The following is a 20,164-nucleotide window of genomic DNA, read 5'->3' as shown; positions in this document are numbered from 1 at the left end:
TTTTAATACTTGGTACACTTTTTCGAGATCACTGCTAATTTCACACGATTTTTTTTCCTAAATGCAATTCGAATTTCGTGTGCCCGCGGGAAGCATTCTAACGCCAACTTTTCCCGCAGTTTGCTATGAGCGTGTAAGTTTTGTCCGTCGTTAATGTACACGCACATTCAAAATTAGTCAGATTTCGTTGAAAAAAAAACCTACACTAAGATTTAGTTTTTATGGCGAAAATGACAGATTTTAGTGAATTTCAGCCAGTTTTCATTGAATGATGAGTAAAAAATACCCAAATCTCATTTCTAACTCAATCCTGAATAGGTATGATTTTGACGAAATATGATTGGTTTTGTGTTAATTGGTTTTTTGCTTTGCTGAGACGTTTCGTTTGACAGCTTGCAGAAAGGGAGAGAGAAATGCAAGATGGCCGCTGACTAGAAACTAAAAATTTGAAATTCTAAAATTACTAAATTAGAAAATGACAAAAAATAAATAACAAAATTGTCAAAATTGTCAAAATCGTCAAAAATGTCAAAATTGTCAAAATTGTCAAAATTGACAAAATTGGCAAAATTGTCAAAATTGTCAAAATTGTCAAAAGTGTAAAAATTGTAAAAAGTGTCAAAAGTGTCAAAAGTGTCAAAAGTGTAAAAAGTGTAAAAATTGTCAAAATTGTCAAAATTGTCAAATTGTCAAAATTGACAAAATTGTCAAGAAAAGTCAAAAGTGTCAAAAGTGTCAAAAGTGTCAAAAGTGTCAAAAGTGTCAAAAGTGTAAAAAGTGTAAAAAGTGTAAAAATTGTCAAAATTGTCATAATTGTCAAAATTGACAAAATTGACAAAATTGTCAAGAAAAGTCAAAAGTGTCAAACGTGTCAAAAGTGTCATAAGTGTCATAAGTGTCAAAATTGTCAAAATTGTCAAAATTGTCAAAATTGTCAAAATTGTCAAAATTGTCAAAATTGTCAAAATTGTCAAAATTGTCAAAATTGTCAAAATTGTCAAAATTGTCAAAATTGTCAAAATTGTCAAAATTGTCAAAATTGTCAAAATTGACAAAATTGTCAAAATTGTCAAAATTGTCAAAATTGTCAAAATTGTCAAAATTGTCAAAATTGTCAAAATTGTCAAAATTGTCAAAATTGTCAAAATTGTCAAAATTGTCAAAATTGTCAAAATTGTCAAAATTGTCAAAATTGTCAAAATTGTCAAAATTGTCAAAATTGTCAAAATTGTCAAAATTGTCAAAATTGTCAAAATTGACAAAATTGTCAAAATTGTCAAAATTGTCAAAATTATCAAAATTGACAAAATTGTCAAAATTGTCAAAATTGTCAAAATTATCAAAATTTAATAAAAATTGAATAAAAATTGAATGAAAATTGAATAACAATTGAATAAAAATTGAATAAAAATTATAAAAAATGATAAAAATTTAATAAAAACTTTAAAAAAATCAATAAAAATTTAATAAAAAATTAATAAAAATTAAAAAAATAGAAAAAAATAGCTAAAATTTAATAAAAAATGAATAAAAATTGAATAAAAATTGAATAAAAATTTAATAAAAATTGAATAAAAATTTAATAAAAATTTAATAAAATTTGAAAAAAAAATGAATAAAAAATTGGATAAAAATTAAATAAAAATTGAATAAACATAAAAAAAATAAATAAAAATTTAATAAAAATGTAAAAAAATAATAAAAATTTAATAAAAATTCAATAAAAATTTAATGAAAAATAATAAAAATTGAATAAAAATTTGATTAAATTGGGATAGAAATTTAAGAAAAATGGGATAAAAATTCAATAAAAATGAAATAAAAATCTAGTAAAAATTGGATAAAAATGTAATCAAATTAAAAATGGAATAAAAAATGTAATTTAAATTGAATAAAATTTTAATTAAATTTTATAAAAATTGGATCAAAATTTAAATAGAATTAAATAAACATTGCATGAAATCGAATAAAAATTTCATTAAAATATTATGAAAACTTCATAGAAAAATAATAACTAATTGAATAAAAAAAAATATAATAAAAAAATTAGCCTGATTTTATTTAACAAAAAATACTGAACATCGAATAAAAACATTTTTTGAAAGGGTAAAATAAAAAAAATTAAGAACAAAATTTACAAAATTAGGATACCTAATTAAAAAATCACAAATTAAAAAAATGGCAAAATAAAAAATCAAAAAAAATGAACAGATAAAAAGTACAAATATACTTGATAGAATCAAAATAATTAAAACATAAGCATAAAACAAATCTGCTAACAAAAAAAAACAAATTTTGAAAAAGACAAAACAAGGAAAAAAGGGTGAAAAAAAAACAGCGACGGCAAAATTAACATAACTGACAGCAACACAATTAAAAGATATCACCAAAAATTAAAAAATTTACTAATTGGGAAAATGTTAAATATCTGAATAACATATAAAAGAAATCAAAACACTACTAGATTAATACAAAAGGCAAAAAAATATAATTAATAATACTAATAATAATACTCAAACTTCTCAACAAAATCTCAAGCTTCTCAAAAATCTAAAAAATTTCAAAAAATCTCAAAATTTTCATTTTTTTAAAGATTTTAAGCTTCTCAAAATTCTCAAACATCTAAAAAATCTCAAACTTCTCAAGATTCTCTAAATTCTCCAAATACCCAAAATTCTCCAAATTTTCAAACTTCTCAAAGTTCTCAAAATTTTCAAACTTCTCAAAATTCTCAAAATTCTCAAAATTCTCAAAATTCTCCAAATTCTCAAAATTCTCAAAGTTCTCTAAATTATCAAAATTCTAAAAATTGACAAAATTAAAAAAATTGACAAATTTTGATAAAATTGATAAAATTTGCAAAATTGACAAATTTTGATAAAATTGATAAAATTTACAAAATATATAAAATTCACAAAATTCACAAAATTTACAGAATTTACAGTTTTGAAAAAAAAAACATCAAATTATCCCAGGTTGAAAAAAAAACAAAATTGACAACTGACAAAAACATAAAATAGAACAAAATAGTTTGCCAAAACTTAATCTTTCATCGACTTGTTAATTTAGAAAATAGTTTAAAATGTACTCTAAAAGTGGGTTACGCCGCGGAAGCGGCGAAAACGTCAGTCTATTGACAGTGGCGCAGTAGTGATAGTATGCTTTCATTATTATTATCGCTTCGAAGACATTTTTTAGTTGAAAAACTAAGTAAAATCGACAGCATTATAGTTCTTTCAGTAGCTTCCGGGAAATCAAAATAAGGTTCCAAGAGAAATTATGGTTGCAAAGTTGAAACTTAAAGGAATTGACGAAAACAAATCAGTTCATCGGCCATCTTGCCCTCCCCAATCCCCCCATCATTTTCATCACATAATCATTGGTCTATCTACCTTCCCCTCTTCCCCCTCCTCCTCCCTCCGGTCAAACGCTAACCGGCTCCGGTCCCGCCCCATCCACCAAAAACCCTCCGTCGAAAACCGTAACCAACTCGCCGCCGTTCCCATCCGGAAGTTCCCCACTGGAAACACTCCCGGACCGGCTAATGTGTCAAATGCTCGACGATCGCCCGTTGATGCTCGACCCGCCGGTACAGAACCCGGACGACGATCCGCCGGAGGTGGTCGTCGTCGTCGTCGTGGTCGCGGCCGTCAACGTGACTTGCAGATGGTGCTGATGCTGGGGCGTGCTGCTGGCCGTGGCCGTCGTCATCGTCGTCGTCGGAGTGGCCGTCAGAAGGAGCTGGTGCTGGAGGTGGTGGAGGTCGGCGGCGCCACCACAGCCGGAAGCCGGCGACAGGTGCGGACTGTGCAGGTTCGAGGAGGGGTGCAGGAGGGAACCGTTGGCCGGGGAGGAACCGTTCGCGAGTCGGCGCTTCCCGTTCGATTGGCGGTGGTGGTGCAGGTGGCCGTTCAGGATCGATCCGGACGCGGGGTGCTTTAGGGGGAACTGAGGAATTTGAGGTTAGAGAGTTTGGAAGAGAGTTGTTTTTGGAGCGACTCACCTCGGTTCCGCGGTTGTAGAGCGGCTTCTCGAACCAGGGCCACCGGATCGTCCGGAAGAGCGTGTTCCGGAAGTCCTCGCTGAACAGGCAGTAGATGTAGAACGTCAGCGAGTAGTTGATCAGCTCCATCAGGTTGGCAAGGGCTCGGAAGAGCTGGAGGAGAAGGAAGAAAAGAAGGTTAGCACAAGCTTTCCCGAGAAACGTCAAATTCTGCGCTTCAAACCTGGAAGGAATAGCTGGACAGATGTTCCGGCGAAAGTGTCACGTGGAGAAGTGCCATCGGAGAGACGCAGATCAGAAAGAGAAGCGAGGTGCTGCCTACATCAAAACAAACAGAAAAAGATGGTTAGTTTTGACGATTTTGAAAATTTTGACAATTTTGAAATTTTTGACAATTTTGACAACTTTGACAATTTTGACAATTTTGACAATTTTGACAATTTTGAAAATGTTGACAATTTTGACAATTTTGACAATTTTGACAATTTTGACAATTTTGACAATTTTGTCAATTTTGACAATTTTGTCAATTTTGTCAATTTTGTCAATTTTGTCAATTTTGTCAATTTTGTCAATTTTGTCAATTTTTACAATTTTGACAATTTTGACAACTTGGACAATTTTGGCAATTTTGACATTTTTGACAATTTTGGCAATTTTGACAATTTTGACAATTTTGACAATTTTGAAAATTTTGACAATTTTGACAATTTTGACAATTTTGACAATTTTGACAATTTGACAATTTTGACAATTTTGACAATTTTGACAATTTTGACAATAAGGCTTTCTAGGCCCAGTGAAAAAAATATAATTTAACCCAAAAATGACGAACTTCTCGTCACAGTGCCCTGATGCAAACAAAGACCGAGCTCGAGCTGTCACAGCCCTGCGAAGTATGTTTGCTGACATATCGGGCGGCTAGTCAAAAAAAACCCGCTCGAAGTCGCCTGACAAAAAAAAATTGCTAGAAAGAGATAGGAAACAAACGTCCAGCTGTAATGTAAACATACTTTGAATGTGTTGGTAAATTTCTGACTAGAAAGCCTTATTTTGACAATTTTGGCAATTTTGGCAATTTTGACAATTTGAAAATTTTGGCAATTTTGACAACTTGCACAATTTTGGCAATTTTGACAATTTTGACAATTTTGACAATTTTGACAATTTTGACAATTTTGACAATTTTGACAATTTTGACAATTTGACAATTTTGTCAATTTTGTCAATTTTGTCAATTTTTACAATTTTGACAATTTTGACAATTTTGACAACTTGGACAATTTTGGCAATTTTGACAATTTTGACAATTTTGACAATTTTGGCAATTTTGGCAATAACAATTTTGGCAATTTTGACAAATTGGACAATTTTGACAATTTTGACAATTTTGACAATTTTGACAATTTTGACAATTTTGACAATTTTGACAATTTTGACAATTTTGACAATTTTGATAATTTTGACAATTTTGTCAGACTATGGTCAGTTGGTTGGTGCTACAGGGTATCGGTCAAAACTGTCACAATTCTCAAAATTGTTAAAATTCTATAAAATAACAAAATTGACTAACTGTCAAAATTGACAAATCGATAAAATTTGAAAAAAAATGATAAAATTTGACAAAATTTTGCAATATTGAAGAAATAATTAAATTGACTAAATTGATAAAATTGTCACAATTGAAAAAAATCGTAATTGAAAAAAAATACAAATTAGACAAAATTTACAAAATAAAAAAAATAAAAAAATACAAAGTTGGAAAAATTGACAAAGTGAACAAAATTTAATAAAAATTAATAAAACAATTTTGTCAATTTTGACAATTTTGTCAATTTTGTCAATTTTGTCAATTTTGTCAATTTTGTCAATTTTGTCAATTTTGTCAATTTTTACAATTTTGACAATTTTGACAACTTGGACAATTTTGGCAATTTTGACATTTTTGACAATTTTGGCAATTTTGACAATTTTGACAATTTTGACAATTTTGAAAATTTTGACAATTTTGACAATTTTGACAATTTTGACAATTTTGACAATTTGACAATTTTGACAATTTTGACAATTTTGACAATTTTGACAATAAGGCTTTCTAGGCCCAGTGAAAAAAATATAATTTAACCCAAAAATGACGAACTTCTCGTCACAGTGCCCTGATGCAAACAAAGACCGAGCTCGAGCTGTCACAGCCCTGCGAAGTATGTTTGCTGACATATCGGGCGGCTAGTCAAAAAAAACCCGCTCGAAGTCGCCTGACAAAAAAAAATTGCTAGAAAGAGATAGGAAACAAACGTCCAGCTGTAATGTAAACATACTTTGAATGTGTTGGTAAATTTCTGACTAGAAAGCCTTATTTTGACAATTTTGGCAATTTTGGCAATTTTGACAATTTGAAAATTTTGGCAATTTTGACAACTTGCACAATTTTGGCAATTTTGACAATTTTGACAATTTTGACAATTTTGACAATTTTGACAATTTTGACAATTTTGACAATTTTGACAATTTGACAATTTTGTCAATTTTGTCAATTTTGTCAATTTTTACAATTTTGACAATTTTGACAATTTTGACAACTTGGACAATTTTGGCAATTTTGACAATTTTGACAATTTTGACAATTTTGGCAATTTTGGCAATAACAATTTTGGCAATTTTGACAAATTGGACAATTTTGACAATTTTGACAATTTTGACAATTTTGACAATTTTGACAATTTTGACAATTTTGACAATTTTGACAATTTTGACAATTTTGACAATTTTGATAATTTTGACAATTTTGTCAGACTATGGTCAGTTGGTTGGTGCTACAGGGTATCGGTCAAAACTGTCACAATTCTCAAAATTGTTAAAATTCTATAAAATAACAAAATTGACTAACTGTCAAAATTGACAAATCGATAAAATTTGAAAAAAAATGATAAAATTTGACAAAATTTTGCAATATTGAAGAAATAATTAAATTGACTAAATTGATAAAATTGTCACAATTGAAAAAAATCGTAATTGAAAAAAAATACAAATTAGACAAAATTTACAAAATAAAAAAAATAAAAAAATACAAAGTTGGAAAAATTGACAAAGTGAACAAAATTTAATAAAAATTAATAAAAAATTTATAAAAAATAAGAAAAAATGATTAAAACTTGAATAAAAATTAAATAAAATATTAATTTAAAATTGGATAGAAATTGAATAAAAATAGAATAAAATTTTATAAAAATTGCATTAACTTGATTTCAAATTGATTTTAAATTGAATTTTAAATATAATTAAAGTTAATTAAAAAAATTAATGAAAATTGAATAAAAAATAAATAAAAATTTATTTAAAATTGAAAAAAAAAATCAATAACAATTGAATAAAAATTGAATTAAAATAGAATAAAAAATTGAATCAAAATTAAATAAAAAATTAACAAAAATAATAAAATTCGATTCAAAATTGAATTAAATTGAATCAGAATTGAATTTCAAATTAAATTTAAAATTTCATTAAAGTTTTATTAAAATTAAATTGAAATTAAATAAAAATTTAATTAAAAATTGAAATTAAATAAAAACTCAAAAAAATTGTAAGAAAATTTAATAAAAAATTAATAAAAATTAAATAAGATTTTAATTAAAATTGAATATAAAATTATTCAAATTCAATTTGAATTTTAAATTGAATTTCAAATTAAATTGAATTAGAATATTAAGTTGAATTGAAATTGAATGAAATTTAAAAAAAAATGTTATTAAAATGTAATGAAAAATAAAATAAAAATCAATAAAAAATTTATTTAAATAAAAAATATTTTGAATAAAAATTTCATTATAAATTGAAATTAAATTAAAACTAGATAAAATGAATGAAAAGTTAATAAAAATTAAATTAAAATTTATTTAAAATTTAGTAAAAATTCAATAACAATTGAATAAAAATTTTACAAAAAATTAATAAAATTTTAATTAAAACCCGCATAAGAAAGTACCATATAAAAACTTTTTTTCATATGGTAATTGAACTTTAAACTATATTGTTACTACCATTTCCAAAAATGTTTGACTACTATTTTAGAAATGGTATTTAGGGGAACTATACCCTTTCTCAGCCTATTTCTATTATCGGCCTATCAGCACTTTGATCATGATTTACAGCTTTCATAAAGTGTTTTTGACTGTTCCAAAGTAATAAATAGATCAAACAAAAGTGAGCAAGCAACTCTCCATTGTTGATACGGCTGAAAATGTTGATTTAATAGCAGAAAACGGCAAAAGTAATGAGAATTGGTCGAACGGCTTAGTGTGATTAAAATGGGCATATTTCCCCTATATGGTTGGCATGAATTTTTACTATCTCACAAATGGTTTAACCATCTGGCATAAGGGTGGTTAGCAATGGTAACCTTAAAAAACTCAGTACTATTTTCGTCAAAAAAATGTTTGTTGTATGGTAAATAAATGGTTTAAGTACTATTTGGCAAAAAGTAACCTTAAATCAAACAGTTCACAAATAGTTTAATATAGTTAAATTTTAATTTTGGGAAATTGAAAAACGATTTCACAAATAGTTACCATTTCTCAAAGTGTCATTGTATGATCCAATATGGTAATCAAATGGTATTTTTTTATCCGGGAATTGAATAAAAAATTAATTATATTGAGTAAGAATTGAATTTTAAATTGAATTTAAAATTTCATTAAAGTTTAATCAAAATTTAATTGTAAATTTAATTTAAAATTGATTTTAAATTTAAATAAAAATTGAAATTGAATAAAAACTTAAAAAATATAAAAATTGTATGAAAATAAAATAAAAATTAAATAAAAAATTAATAAAAAATGAATAAAAATTTAATAAAATTTGAATTAAAATTGAATCTAAATTTAATTAAATTGTATTAGAATTTAAATTTCAATTGAAATAGAATTAAAATTGAATTGAAATTGAATGAAAATTCAATTAAAATTGAAATAAATTGAATAAAAAATTAATTAAATTGAATCAGAACTGAATTTAAAATTGAAAAAAATGAAATTGAATAAAAACTAAAAAAAAATAATAAAAATTGTATGAATTTTAAATTTAAATTAAATAAAAATTGAATAGGATTTGAATGAAAATAGAATATAAATTTATTTAATTGAACTAAAATTTTAAATTGAATTTAAAATTCAATTAAATAGAATTCTTATTCAATTGAAATTGAATTTAATTGAAAATCAATAAAATCTTAATTTAAAATCAATAAAAAAAAATTATATTGAATAAAACTAAATTATTTTTTTATATTAAAATTTTGATTAGAATTTAATAAAAAAATAATAAAAATAGTAAAATTAAGAACTGCGAATTTTTTTTTTCGCTGGATAGAATTTTAAAAACTGAAAAAATTGGAATTAATAAAAAAAAATACTGAATCAGGTAAACAATATTAAAATTATGAAACACAAATTATTCAATCTGTGAAAAAATACCCATAATTGAAAAAAATATAAAGTTGATAGAACAAATAAAAACTTAAATGATAAAATTTACATAATTGATGAATGAATCAAATTTAATTTTAGGACCCAATTGACAAAAATTTATAAAGTTGTACAAAACAAAAATATTATAGAATCAACAAAAAAGACTACAACAGACAAAATTTAAAAAATAAATTTACAAAACAGAAAAAATAAACAAATATTGACAGAAATTTCCATATTTTTGACAATTTTGACAATTTTGAAAAAACAAACTATGGTCAGTTGGTCATTGGTGCTACCGGGCATTGGGTCAGTCTTACCAAGAAGCATCATGAGCCGCCGCTCCTCGGCAAACTTCCGCGGATCCTCGTCCTTGGTGTTGATCCGGGACAGCGTCATGCGGCGGCGCTTATCACAGGTACGACGGTACACGATCATTATCCTTAGGTTGAAGCCGGCGATTAGCACCGTCGGCGCCAGCTTGAACACGATCTCCAATATCACCTTGTAAATCTGTGAACGGAAAAATTGTGACGTTTCGTTACCTTCATGTTGACTAACCTTGGCAGTTCAACTGTCAACTGTCAAACGTCAAAGCTTACCGAGTAAAACAACGAGTCTAAAAACTTCATATTATCGCGCTTATGATACATTATTGTTCCATCGGATTGTAAGACACATTTGACGATCTCGCCGCGCAGCACCGACGGCAGGTAGATCAGAAAGGTGAGCACCGGGATGAGCACAACGGTGACGCGGGGCGGACAGATGCGCCGGATGTGGCCCGGGTGGCACACCGACACGTACCGCTCGATCGTCAGCACCAGCAGCATGATGACGCCGACCCCTGAAAAACAAGTGTCAAAATTTAAGTAAACATAAACAAACGCCAACAAGCGTGTACGAGTGACAGCTTGAAAACGTCACTCGTGCACGCTTAATTCAAATCAAAACGCTTCTTACCCAGACACCCATTCCCGAGGAACAGCTCCAGGTGGGCGTGGTAGAAGGCCGTCCCAAAGTTGCGCCACCGGCCCGAGTCCCGGTGGATCAGCATCCGCATGCCGAACGGAATCGCAAAGATGATGGCGAGCAGGGCGGCCGCCGAGTAGCCTGCAAGAACGAAGGTAAACAAAACAAAACAAAGCTTGAAATGGATCCGCAAATTGGCTCCTAATAATCTCCCCGCACCGCAAACAAATTATGATTAATGGAGGCCCAATTCCTAACCTCAATCTGTAATCACAGAAAATGAAGAAGGAGGAAATAGAACCCAAACAAGGAGCGTCTAGTGCGCAAAAACGACAGCTAATCAATTCGATTCCGCGTGATAATCCGATTCCACGAATTCCGTGAATTCATATTTTCATGGCGGCGGACTGTTATTTGCTCTCGACACCTACTCTCGCAAAAACGATGGGGCTTATCATCTTGCTTTTTATGAGTTTCTACTAGAGTAGAGAAGGAAAATAAGTCGAAATTTGTGGGGTTTTGACATCTCTTAAAAGAGTTGAATTGTCAATTTTGACATTTACAATTGTCAAAATTGTCAAAATTGTCAAAATTGTCAAAATTGTCAAAATTGTCAAAATTGTCAAAATTGTCAAAATTGTCAAAATTGTCAAAATTGTCAAAATTGTCAAAATTGTCAAAATTGTCAAAATTGTCAAAATTGTCAAAATTGTCAAAATTGTCAAAATTGTCAAAATTGTCAAAATTGTCAAAAATGTCAAAATTGTCAAAATTGTCAAAATTGTCAAAATTGTCAAAATTGTCAAAATTGTCAAAATTGTCAAAATTGTCAAAATTGTCAAAATTGTCAAAATTGTCAAAATTGTCAAAATTGTCAAAATTGTCAAAATTGTCAAAATTGTCAAAATTGTCAAAATTGTCAAAATTGTCAAAATTGTCAAAATTGTCAAAATTGTCAAAAATGTCAAAATTGTCAAAATTGTCAAAATTGTCAAAATTGTCAAAATTGTCAAAATTGTCAAAATTGTCAAAATTGTCAAAATTGTCAAAATTGTCAAAATTGTCAAAATTGTCAAAATTGTCAAAATTGTCAAAATTGTCAAAATTGTCAAAATTGTCAAAATTGTCAAAATTGTCAAAATTGTCAAAATTGTCAAAATTGTCAAAATTGTCAAAATTGTCAAAATTGTCAAAATTGTCAAAATTGTCAAAATTGTCAAAATTGTCAAAATTGTCAAAAATGTCAAAATTGTCAAAATTGTCAAAATTGTCAAAATTGTCAAAATTGTCAAAATTGTCAAAATTGTCAAAATTGTCAAAATTGTCAAAATTGTCAAAATTGTCAAAATTGTCAAAATAGTCGAAACCGTCAAAACTGTCAAAACCGTCAAAATTGTCAAAACCGTCAAAATTGTCAAAACTGTCAAAATTGTCAAAATTGTCAAAATTGTCAAAATTGTCAAAAATGTCAAAATTGTCAAAATTGTCAAAATTGTCAAAATTGTCAAAATTGTCAAAATTGTCAAAATTGTCAAAATTGTCAAAATTGTCAAAATTGTCAAAATTGTCAAAATTGTCAAAATTGTCAAAATTGTCAAAATTGTCAAAATTGTCAAAATTGTCAAAATTGTCAAAATTGTCAAAATTGTCAAAATTGTCAAAAATGTCAAAATTGTCAAAATTGTCAAAATTGTCAAAATTGTCAAAATTGTCAAAATTGTCAAAATTGTCAAAATTGTCAAAATTGTCAAAATTGTCAAAATTGTCAAAATTGTCAAAATTGTCAAAATTGTCAAAATTGTCAAAATTGTCAAAATTGTCAAAATTGTCAAAATTGTCAAAATTGTCAAAATTGTCAAAATTGTCAAAATTGTCAAAATTGTCAAAATTGTCAAAATTGTCAAAATTGTCAAAATTGTCAAAATTGTCAAAATTGTCAAAATTGTCAAAATTGTCAAAATTGTCAAAATTGTCAAAATTGTCAAAATTGTCAAAATTGTCAAAATTGTCAAAATTGTCAAAATTGTCAAAATTGTCAAAATTGTCAAAATTGTCAAAATTGTCAAAATTGTCAAAATTTTCAAAATTGTCAAAATTGTCAAAATTGTCAAAATTGTCAAAATTGTCAAAATTGTCAAAATTGTCAAAATTGTCAAAATTGTCAAAATTGTCAAAATAAGGCTTTCTAGGCCCAGTGAAAAAAATATAATTTAACCCAAAAATGACGAACTTCTCGTCACAGTGTCCTGATGCAAACATTGATCGAGCTCGAGCTGTCACTGCCCTGTGAAGTATGTTTTCTGACATATCGGGCGGCCAGTCAAAAAAACCAGCTAGAAGTCGCCTGACAAAAAACTTTTGCTAGAAAGAGATAGGAAACCTGATGCAAACAAACGTCCAGCTGTAATGTAAACATACTTTGAATGTATTGGTAAATTTCTGACTAGAAAGCCTTATTGTCAAAATTGTCAAAATTGTCAAAATTGTCAAAATTGTCAAAATTGTCAAAATTGTCAAAATTGTCAAAATTGTCAAAATTGTCAAAATTGTCAAAATTGTCAAAATTGTCAAAATTGTCAAAATTGTCAAAATTGTCAAAATTGTCAAAATTGTCAAAATTGTCAAAATTGTCAATATTGTCAAAATTGTCAAAATTGTCAAAATTGTCAAAATTGTCAAAATTGTCAAAATTGTCAAAATTGTCAAAATTGTCAAAATTGTCAAAATTGTCAAAATTGTCAAAATTGTCAAAATTGTCAAAATTGTCAAAATTGTCATAATTGTCAAAATTGTCAAAATTGTCAAAATTGTCAAAATTGTCAAAATTGTCAAAATTGTCAAAATTGTCAAAATTGTCAAAATTGTCAAAATTGTCAAAATTGTCAAAATTGTCAAAATTGTCAAAATTGTCAAAATTGTCAAAATTGTCAAAATTGTCAAAATTGTCAAAATTGTCAAAATTGTCAAAATTGTCAAAATTGTCAAAATTGTCAAAATTGTCAAAATTGTCAAAATTGTCAAAATTGTCAAAATTGTCAAAATTGTCAAAATTGTCAAAATTGTCAAAAATGTCAAAATTGTCAAAATTGTCAAAATTGTCAAAATTGTCAAAATTGTCAAAAATGTCAAAAATGTCAAAAATGTCAAAAATGTCAAAAATGTCAAAAATGACAAAAATGTCAAAAATGACAAAAATGTCAAAAATGTCAAAAATGTCAAAAAAATCAAAAATTTCAAAAATTTCAAAAATTTCAAAAATTTTAAAAATGTCAAAAATGTCAAAAATGTCAAAAATGTCAAAAATGTCAAAAATGTCAAAAATGTCAAAAATGTCAAAAATGTCAAAAATGTCAAAAATGTCAAAAATGTCAAAAATGTCAAAAATGACAAAAATGTCAAAAATGTCAAAAATTTCAAAAATTTCAAAAATTTCAAAAATTTCAAAAATGTCAAAAAATGTCAAAAATGTCAAAAATGTCAAAAATGTCAAAAATGTCAAAAATGTCGAAATTGACAAAATTTGTAAAACTCACTTTATTTAATTTTGTAAATTTTGTGAATTTTGTAAATTTTGTAAATTTTGTAAATTTTGTAAATTTTGTAAATTTTGTAAATTTTGTAAATTTTGTAAATTTTGTAAATTTTGTAAATTTTGTAAATTTTGTAAATTTTGTAAATTTTGTAAATTTTGTAAATTTTGTAAATTTTGTAAATTTTGTAAATTTTGTAAATTTTGTAAATTTTGTAAATTTTGTAAATGTTGACAATTTTGAAAATTTTGAAAATTTTGACAATTTTGAGAATTTTGAGAATTTTGAGAATTTTAAAAATTTGAGAATTTTGAAAATGTTGAGAATTTTGAAAAGTTTAACAATTTTAAGAATTTTAAAATTTTGAGAATTTTAAAAAAATTGAGAATTTGGAAACATTGAAAAGTTTGAGAATATTGAAAATTTTGATATATTTGGGAATTTTGAGAATTTTTTGAATTTTCTTCTATTTTCCCCTAAAAAAATGTCAATGGACGCTCTAGAATCCTTCCAGCTCAATCAACAGAACCCAATAAAAATAAACAAAACTAGAGAAGGAGGGTAGAGTGGGTCTCGATGGGGTGGTGGCGTCGTTGATATCAATGAAACTGTCAGTGAAACAGTAGTAACAACGTCGCGACGCCACCACCACACCACTACATTTATCATTGTAAATATTCATAAATTACCCACGCGTCCGTTTGTTATCCTTTTTTGTTTTTTCTCCCTAGAGATTTTTGTTTTGTTTTTCGCTTATCCGGTTTGCTTGAAGTCATATCAGTATTCGTCTGTTTCAGTTTCATAACAAAAAAAAAGTTGTGTCGCTTTGAATATTAGTGTAAAGTGACAGATCGATGGAGCTTTTGTGTACACACTAATTTGAAATAATATACTTATCACTAATGTTTAGTATTTGTAAGCAATTTTAAGAGTAGTAGATTGCTTTGTTTTTTTTTTCCAATAAAATAATAAATTATTAAAAATAGTATTCCAAATGTAAATAAATTCAAGAATAAACTTCAACAAAATTAAATCCTTGCCAAAAAAGGAGGTCACAGGTGCGAGTAACGCACCAAAAAGCATGCACTATTCGTTAGAAGTTCCTAGCTCAATCAAGCTACCAGATCCTTCCAAGTCAATAATCAAGTCAGCCTTGACTTTTACCCTTTTCTCTTTGCAGCCTGCTTGATTGCAAGAACACTGACGTAAACGTACACGATGATTGTTTCTTTTGCTGAAAATTGCGTTTTATTGTTTGACAGGTTGGACGCCATCTTGAAAGTTGGATGTTTTTCTTACTTTAAATCGCTCGACATGTCACTTTTACCACCATGTGAGCCGTGTTGTCTTGCAACCTTCAAAAAGGAAAACTCGAGATCTCCATCCAGCAGCAGACGGTAAATATTTGTGTTCAATAAAAATGAAACGAACGAACAAAAAAAAAAAAACGTAATCAAATTTCCCCCCTTCAACAGTGTCGCCATCTTGCACTACAAGGCTCGTTACGTTTAGCGTGTAGCAAGTGACAGCTGCCAGCCGCCTGCTGTGATCATCATCGCCGTCTCGACCGACTGTCAAAGCAAGAAGGAGGTGGACGCCGTATCATCGGACATCTTATTGCCTGTGGCCTAATAAAAATAATAAACATACGTTGGACAAGAAAGGGCACTGACCCTAGTTTTGACAGTTGCGTGAAAATTTCAAGCTGTCAGCGAAATTTGACATTACACTACACGCTAAAATAAAAAATGACAGAAGTCAACAATTGGGACCACTCCCGTGCCCAGATTAGCCCTTTTGGGTCGTAAATTTCCCCACCAAACCAAGCCCGAAGGGTGGACATTGGTTTCACACGCCAAAGCCAACCATAATTTGTTGCGCGAGTTTTCGAGCTCGTAAATAAATTCCACTGGACGCCATATTTTCCAACACTATCTCCACCACTGCACCAGCTGAGGAAATTGTCGCAATCAATCACTGTTTTACGGTTCCACTCTCCCGCTGTTTACAAGTAGGGGTACAATTTACCCATCGATGAAGTGGGTAAGAAGCGTGATAATTGAGGGTAATCAAATTACTTTTACTCTTTTTGTTTCCTCTTGTCCACTTCCGATGGAATTTGCTGAGTGTAATATTCTTCAGTAAAGTAGTAGGGCGATCCAATCAGACTTTCAGGGGTACAATTTTTGAACCGGCCTTGATATTTAAAACTAAATTATTTCAGTTGATTACTCAGAAAAAAAATAATAAAAAACAACTCATTTGTTAATGCGTTCAATGACAATTCTCGAAAAAAAAATATTTTTTTTTCGAAAACTGTGAAAGAAAGGAAATTAAAAAAATATTTAATTAAAAAAAAAAAATCTTTTGCTCTTCAACCAGCAGTTGTGTTTTCCGGTGACAACTGTCAAAAAAAAAGTGTGCCGACTAAACCGGCGCCAGCGCCAAATTTTCCTCACACATAACCTTAAAAACACACGCACATTTTTTGCACCCGCAAAAAAAAGCAGGTCCCGCATGACACAACAGTCATCATCACAGTAGGCACGCCAAGTAAGAAAAACCAACTGATTTTGAAAAATGACGGTGCGACCGGAATTTTAAGCAGCCTACTACAGCGGAGATTCGCTGATTCGAGTCGAACTGGATCCGAACTCACTAGTTGTCTGGCAGCTGTCAGAAGTACAAAACCACGTGCTTGTCAAATCCAAACCTACGCAGAAATGAGTAAATGGGACATCTGTCAGATTTGAGTAATTTTGACGCATCGAATTCATCGAAAACTGAGTGAAATTCACTCAAATCTGACAGCTGAGAGTACGTTCGAAATGAATGAGTTTTCGAACTAGCGATTCCGCTCTGTACTGCTGCTGCTTTGCGTAATTGATATTGTCTCGTCGATGAAAAATATGGTCGTGCCACTTTCTTTAGACACTCGGAATGGCCGTGGGTTTTTTTTTCTTTCAAGAAAATTGGGTCACGTTTTTGTGGGTACTTTTCAGCAAGTTCAGTATGAGCACAAATTTTTGTTGACTTTGGTGATTCCATTGAAAAGAAGAGGCGTAATTTGATTAAATTTGGAATTTTCCGCTTTCATTTTTGACGTCGCAATTGATATCTCAAATTTGAACTGTTTATTTAACTGCAATCGTTACTGTCAAACAGAAATGCTTTTGCCAAAAAACTTTGTAAATCAAAAGGGCCTAACTCAAGTTATTATATTTAAAACGTATTCTGATAAAAAAATTTGGCCTTTTTTTTACTTGAAAATTTATTCAAATATCACAAAAAAAAACAATCTCAAAATAAATTAGCCTTAGCCCCTTTACTAAAAACCCCTCCTAACCGTCAAAACAGTGGCCAACAACCTCAGTCAATGTTCGTTTCGTTCACTTCCTTTGAGGGTTTTCCCGGAAAAAATCACCCCCACAAAAGAGGGCGAAGCCTTAGCTCGGTATTTTTTTTTCTTTTGTGGCTACAATCCCACCTCAATCAGTGCTGCTGCACACGTCGGAAGCTGGAATGGAAATTTCAAACTCCAGACATCAAGAAATGATGTGGGTTTCCCTGCTCGTTCGACAAAGACCCTTCGGTGAATAAGAGAATTGCTAAAAATATGAACGATGCAAAACAATTGCGTTGCGGAATCGAAGCCGGCGTGGAAAATTTCCGCAGAAATCCAGACATCAAAGGAAGCTTGGTGAACTTTGAACGGTTGGCAATACTTTCATTCAACTTTGTTTTTCAAGATCACTCAGTTTCGTCAAACCCAAACTTACTTGGGAGTGAGTTTGGAGGTCAAACGTCAGATTTGGGTAATTTTTACTCAGAGTTTAACAACAAGTAAAAGTCTTAAAATTCTTAAAATTCTTAAAATTCTTAAAATTCTTAAAATTCTTAAAATTCTTAAAATTCTTAAAATTCTTAAAATTCTTAAAATTCTTAAAATTCTTAAAATTCTTAAAATTCTTAAAATTCTTAAAATTCTTAAAATTCTTAAAATTCTTAAAATTCTTAAAATTCTTAAAATTCTTAAAATTCTTAAAATTCTTAAAATTCTTAAAATTCTTAAAATTCTTAAAATTCTTAAAATTCTTAAAATTCTTAAAATTCTTAAAATTCTTAAAATTCTTAAAATTCTTAAAATTCTTAAAATTCTTAAAATTCTTAAAATTCTTAAAATTCTTAAAATTCTTAAAATTCTTAAAATTCTTAAAATTCTTAAAATTCTTAAAATTCTTAAAATTCTTAAAATTCTTAAAATTCTTAAAATTCTTAAAATTCTTAAAATTCTTAAAATTCTTAAAATTCTTAAAATTCTTAAAATTCTTAAAATTCTTAAAATTCTTAAAATTCTTAAAATTCTTAAAATTCTTAAAATTCTTAAAACTCTTAAAATTCTTAAAATTCTTAAATTCTTAAAATTCTTAAAATTCTTAAAATTCTTAAAATTCTTAAAATTCTTAAAATTCTTAAAATTCTTAAAATTCTTAAAATTCTTAAAATTCTTAAAATTCTTAAAATTCTTAAAATTCTTAAATTTTTTAAAATTCTTAAAATTCTTAAAATTTTTAAAATTCTTAAAATTCTTAAAATTCTTAAAATTCTTAAAATTCTTAAAATTCTTAAAATTCTTAAAATTCTTAAAATTCTTAAAATTCTTAAAATTCTTAAAATTCTTAAAATTCTTAAAATTCTTAAAATTCTTAAAATTCTTAAAATTCTTAAAATTCTTAAAATTCTTAAAATTCTTAAAATTCTTAAAATTCTTAAAATTTTTAAAATTCTTAAAATTCTTAAAATTCTTAAAATTCTTAAAATACTTAAAATTCTTAAAATTCTTAAAATTCTTAAAATTCTTAAAATTCTTAAAATTTTTAAAATTCTTAAAATTCTTAATATTCTTAAAATTCTTAAAATTCTTAAAATTCTTAAAATTCTTAAAATTCTTAAAATTCTTAAAATTCTTAAAATTCTTAAAATTCTTAAAATTCTTAAAATTCTTAAAATTCTTAAAATTCTTAAAATTCTTAAAATTCTTAAAATTCTTAAAATTCTTAAAATTCTTAAAATTCTTAAAATTCTTAAAATTCTTAAAATTCTTAAAATTCTTAAAATTCTTAAAATTCTTAAAATTCTTAAAATTCTTAAAATTCTTAAAATTCTTAAAATTCTTAAAATTCTTAAAATTCTTAAAATTCTTAAAATTCTTAAAATTCTTAAAATTCTTAAAATTCTTAAAATTCTTAAAATTCTTAAAATTCTTAAAATTCTTAAAATTCTTAAAATTCTTAAAATTCTTAAAATTCTTAAAATTCTTAAAATTCTTAAAATTCTTAAAATTCTTAAAATTCTTAAAATTCTTAAAATTCTTAAAATTCTTAAAATTCTTAAAATTCTTAAAATTCTTAAAATTCTTAAAATTCTTAAAATTCTTAAAATTCTTAAAATTCTTAAAATTCTTAAAATTCTTAAAATTCTTAAAATTCTTAAAATTCTTAAAATTCTTAAAATTCTTAAAATTCTTAAAATTCTTAAAATTCTTAAAATTCTTAAAATTCTTAAAATTCTTAAAATTCTTAAAATTCTTAAAATTCTTAAAATTCTTAAAATTCTTAAAATTCTTAAAATTCTTAAAATACTTAAAACTCTTAAAATTCTTAAAATTCTTAAAATTCTTAAAATTCTTAAATTCTTAAAATTCTTAAAATTCTTAAAATTCTTAAAATTCTTAAAATTCTTAAAATTCTTAAAATTCTTAAAATTCTTAAAATTCTTAAAATTCTTAAAATTCTTAAAATTCTTAAAATTCTTAAAATTCTTAAAATTCTTAAAATTCTTAAAATTCTTAAAATTCTTAAAATTCTTAAAATTCTTAAAATTCTTAAAATTCTTAAAATTCTTAAAATTCTTAAAATTCTTAAAATTCTTAAAATTCTTAAAATTCTTAAAATTCTTAAAATTTTTAAAATTCTTAAAATTCTTAAAATTCTTAAAATTCTTAAAATTCTTAAAATTCTTAAAATTCTTAAAATTCTTAAAATTCTTAAAATTCTTAAAATTCTTAAAATTCTTAAAATTCTTAAAATTCTTAAAATTCTTAAAATTCTTAAAATTCTTAAAATTCTTAAAATTCTTAAAATTCTTAAAATTCTTAAAATTTTTAAAATTCTTAAAATTCTTAAAATTCTTAAAAT

General features: G+C 27.1%; 1 protein-coding gene across 1 annotated transcript in view; it reads right to left on the bottom strand.

Annotated features, from left to right (window-relative positions):
• Positions 1-3,401: 3,401 nt before the first annotated feature.
• The window catches only part of LOC120427555 (probable G-protein coupled receptor B0563.6), a 42,208-nt gene continuing 25,445 nt past the window's right edge, over positions 3,402-20,164 (bottom strand). The window contains exons 3-8 of the mRNA XM_039592431.2: positions 10,429-10,578; positions 10,068-10,312; positions 9,786-9,978; positions 4,227-4,321; positions 4,004-4,156; positions 3,402-3,948 (exon numbers count right to left, since the gene is read on the bottom strand). Of these exons, the coding sequence (XP_039448365.1) occupies positions 3,550-3,948; positions 4,004-4,156; positions 4,227-4,321; positions 9,786-9,978; positions 10,068-10,312; positions 10,429-10,578 (1,235 nt within the window). The 3' untranslated portion in view covers positions 3,402-3,549. The remainder of the gene's footprint in view (positions 3,949-4,003; positions 4,157-4,226; positions 4,322-9,785; positions 9,979-10,067; positions 10,313-10,428; positions 10,579-20,164) is intronic.

This window comes from Culex pipiens, chromosome 1 (genome assembly GCF_016801865.2).
Source record: "Culex pipiens pallens isolate TS chromosome 1, TS_CPP_V2, whole genome shotgun sequence".
Taxonomy (NCBI): Eukaryota; Metazoa; Arthropoda; class Insecta; order Diptera; family Culicidae; genus Culex; species Culex pipiens.
Note: the sequence above shows the minus strand (reverse complement) of the source record. Positions and strands in the feature narration are given on the sequence as shown.